This window comes from Sinocyclocheilus rhinocerous, unplaced genomic scaffold, assembly GCF_001515625.1.
Source record: "Sinocyclocheilus rhinocerous isolate Xijiao unplaced genomic scaffold, SAMN03320098_v1.1 scaffold249, whole genome shotgun sequence".
NCBI lineage: Eukaryota > Metazoa > Chordata > Actinopteri > Cypriniformes > Cyprinidae > Sinocyclocheilus > Sinocyclocheilus rhinocerous.
In genome coordinates, this window is record NW_015666483.1 from 665,912 (window position 1) to 670,034 (window position 4,123).

General features: G+C 39.9%; 1 protein-coding gene across 1 annotated transcript in view; it reads right to left on the reverse strand.

Annotated features, from left to right (window-relative positions):
* Window positions 1-4,123, reverse strand: part of LOC107732322 (protein KIBRA-like) — a 49,945-nt gene that overhangs the window by 6,166 nt on the left and 39,656 nt on the right. Inside the window, exons 14-16 of the mRNA XM_016543606.1 lie at window positions 3,083-3,275; window positions 2,829-2,969; window positions 1,866-1,924 (exon numbers count right to left, since the gene is read on the reverse strand). Of these exons, the coding sequence (XP_016399092.1) occupies window positions 1,866-1,924; window positions 2,829-2,969; window positions 3,083-3,275 (393 nt within the window). The remainder of the gene's footprint in view (window positions 1-1,865; window positions 1,925-2,828; window positions 2,970-3,082; window positions 3,276-4,123) is intronic.

Sequence of the window (4,123 nt, forward strand, 5' to 3'; positions counted from 1 at the left end):
ATTATTATTTTTTTTTTATATATATATATAATGTAAAGTGCATTCACTGAGATATAATCCATGCTGCATACTCCGATACAGTAGGTGGCGGTATGCACCTGATATGTCATGGTTGCAATCCGCCATAAAACTAACAAGAATGGGGACATAATTTAATGATTTGGCGCCACAGTCATGTCATCGCCGGTGTGGAAATGCTATTACGTTTCGAGAAACAATGAAAAATTCGTTATTTGTCCTGCATGTTTTGCATGATGATATGATGAATGGATGGTTCATTTTTAACAGCAGATTCAGTGTGACGTTAGAGCTGATCTGCGCCTGACTGCACACATCTGCGGCGCGTTACGGCTCCACGGCTACCGGAGCTGATCGCGGCCGCTCTAGTCAGTGCTTGTGTTTATGAGCCAGCCGCGGCACGTTTCTGAAGCGGCTCTCCGTGCTGCTTGGCTAAAAATAGTCTTTTGTGAGTTGTCACAGCGTGGAGGACGGAACAAAACCTCGTCGGACCCGTAAGGGATAACGGTAACATAATACGCTGATCGTGGGCTGTTTTTAAATGAACATTTATTTATAAAACAAAATATCTTCTTTGGCCATATTAGTATTTAATTTATCTACCCCGACCCACCCGCAAATAATCAGAATGCATTTTTATTACCCCACCCGTGGATATAGGAAAAGCAAAATATGTTTGCTGCCTAAATCATTCTCTGCCAGCAGGAGGTGCTTTAAAGCTGGAGAAACAGAGGTTTCCCCAGTAACGGCTGTACACAAAGCAGCGCTGCCGCTGAGCTCACAAACGCTGCTTTATCAGGCATATAACATGCAAGATGAAATTAAATCGAAAATTTTCTAAAGATAGTCTTCCTTCAGAAATACAGCATCGGTATCGGCCGATCACCATGACAAGAAATCAGTACTCAGTATCGGCTGCAAAAATCCTGATGGGAGCATCCCTAGTTTTTACTTTTAAAAAACTTTTAAGGAGCAAGGATAAGGATAATGTAAAGTGTAAGCACCGCTTCCAAACTAAGCACCTTTTTTTGGTCAATGCAGCGAATTCAGAGTTAAACAAACTTCAATCCACATTGAAAAATGCACATGAAATTTATATAAAAATGAATGAATATATAGAAAAATTTATTAATATATGTTTTTGTTTGACATTATTCAGACCATTGGTACTGAAAGTCACAGTGCTCCAAATTAAACCGAAAGTTATTGCTGTGACATGGTTGAGTCAAACCGTAATGTTCCTAAAAGAGCAACACTTTTACTTCTCTAGTCTGCAACCTTTCAGAAGCAAGTGTGAGTAAGGGTGGAATGCTCTTGAAAAATGCAGCCATGCCACATTCCTGTTTTTGTTTTTAAGTTCTATGACAGGTGGTTGTTGTTGAATCGTCATCTGAAGCAATCAGGTCTTATAGTGCAGTTTTGGTTATCATGAGACTGCCCTACAGCCAATCAACATGTGGCACAGTGAGCTAATTTACCGAGAAGCAACCTCAAAAGAGTCCAGAAAATGGCATGAGAGAAGAATGCCGCTCAGTATTGCTTGGATTAGTTGTTCATCCTGTTTATGTTACTAATGTAATTTTGGCAGAGCAGATCAAACATTAGGAAAAGTGAGTCATCGTGTGCCATCACGCTGTGATGATTTCCCACGAGACGGCAGAAAGGAGGTCATTCAATAGGAAAAAAAGGGATTGGAAAAGAAAGAGATGGAATATGAGATCCAAAGAGCTTGTTAATTGTTCGTGTGGATTCTGGGTGGGATACTGGATGTGATATGAAACTGTTAAGTTGACAGCTGTGCTAAATAGGATTAAAGCTTATTATACAAGTTGTGGCAGGTAACATACCAGTCCTCCAGAGGAGCGTTCTCTAGGCGTGCAACAGTGCCCTCTGAGGTGCTGGGAGCCTACAAATAAATAAAGACATGAAGATCATGTATTTAAACTGTATTTAAATGTATTTTCTGAAATTTACTAGACATTTACTAGACCTTTTTATCTAATTGTAAGTTCTTTTGGAAAAACTGCATCTGATAAGCGATTAAATGTAAATGAGGCACTTTTTTAGGGTACTTTAATAGGGTGCAAATTCATGTCCCATTTTTTGTTTTAAAAGCATTAGAATGAAATGTATTAAAATATATATTAAAATGGTGAGTTCGGTCAGTCCCAACTCGGAGGTCTTGACCTTTTCCATTGCATCCAACAATTCAAATCAAACAAAAGATTAATTTTGAGAAAGTAACACACAAATCGTGAGAGCACAGGCCTTATTTTGTACCTTATTCGTAAAAAGTGACAGTAAAATGCAAATACATTTCCTTAATCCATCTTAACAGAACAGGCTGTTTGTAAATTCGAAACAGCTGATAAAAAGTGAAGCAACTAATTCTATGTAATCTGATCATCAACAGTATTAGAGACCAGAAAGGACTGTTTGGGCAAGAAAGAATCCATTTCTTCATCTGAATGATGAAAGAAACAAATATAATATTAATGAAGGCTCCTTGTTCCTCAGTAAGCTTAGCAGTTTGGCAAGACTGATTCCAAGAAATATTAGAAAGGCATTTGGCTGTGATGAGGTAAAATGAGTTGAGGATTGTGTGTGTGTGTGTGTGTGTGTGTGTGTGTGTGTGTTTGTGTGTGTTTGTTTTTTGCGCGCGCTGTGTGTGTGTGTGTGTGTGTGTGTGTACCTGTTTTTCTATTGTCCAATCCTTGTAAAAACCACTTGAAGCAGAGAGAAATGTGATTGGGCAGTGTGTGTGTGTGTGTGTGTGTGTGTGTGTGTGTTTGTGTGTGTGTTCGTTTTACCAGCTCCTGCTGAACAGAGACCTCTCTTTCCTTGTGCTTTCCATCCATTTCTGGCATGTATGTGCAGTTGAGGAGGTTGTACCACTTGGTGCACCACTCCTCTGAATACTCTTCATCAGCCAAACTGATCTGAGCACCAGCCTTTCAAGAGAAAAAAGACGAGAACTGAATAACCCAGGCCTATATTCACATACCATTATATGACTGTATTTAGGCATCATCACTCTGTTTATTTTCTCAAATCAGACACTCACTAGACAGTCCTCTCGACCAGCCTTGCTGGTGCTACAGACATCAATGCGTAGAGTCTTCTGTCTGAGAGCAGCGGAGGACAACTGCAGGCTAAACGCTTCCTTAAACTCTAAGGGTTCCTGCGGCAGAGCCCCGTGGGTGCGGAACAGGCAGCGAACGGGCTCCGAGCATGGCAGTACCACCACACGGACATATCTGCAATAGAGCAAATCCAACAGAAACTTCAATCAGAGTTGGCTTTGTATGAGAGATGGGCACAGGGCAAGTCTTAGATCGGGCCAGTCCTAGATCAGTGGTTCTCAACTAGGAGTGTTTTAACTCCAAAAAATGGGTGTGGGGAAAAAACAACCTTGGGTTTAGGAATCAAATGATTCAATAAAATGTTGAGATTCAATTCCAAAATAATTCTCAAGTAATTCAAAAGTACAGAGGCATTATAGTTGCTAAATTGTAAATATTACACATAAAAGCCAAAATAAAATGTCTGTCTGATATGTAAACAGGAATCATTAAAGGGATAGTTCACCCAAAAATGAAAATTCTGTCATTAATTACTCACCCTAGTGTCGTTCCAAACCTGTAAGACCTTCGTTCATCTTCGGAACACAAATTAAGATGTTTTTGATGAATTCCGAGAGCTCTCTGACCCTCCCACAGACAGCTAGAATCCTAACACAATCAAGGCTCAGAAACGTAGTAAGGACATAGTTAAAATAATCCATGTGACATCAGTGGTTCAACCGTAATTTCACGAAGCTACGAGAATACTCTTTGTGCGCAAAGAAAACAAAAAGAACGACTTTATTCAACAATTTGTCTTACCCTGGTGCCATTTTGGAGAGTATCACATACGTAAACAACGTATGCTGTTCTGTGTCAGCAGCACCGTATGCAGATACATTGTTTACGCTTTGATCTGAACGTAAACAACGTATCCGCGTACATACATTGTTTACGTATGTGATACTCTCCAAAATGGCGCCAGGGTGATGCGGAGGAGACGAATTGTTGAATAAAGTCGTTATTTTTGTTTTCTTTGCGCA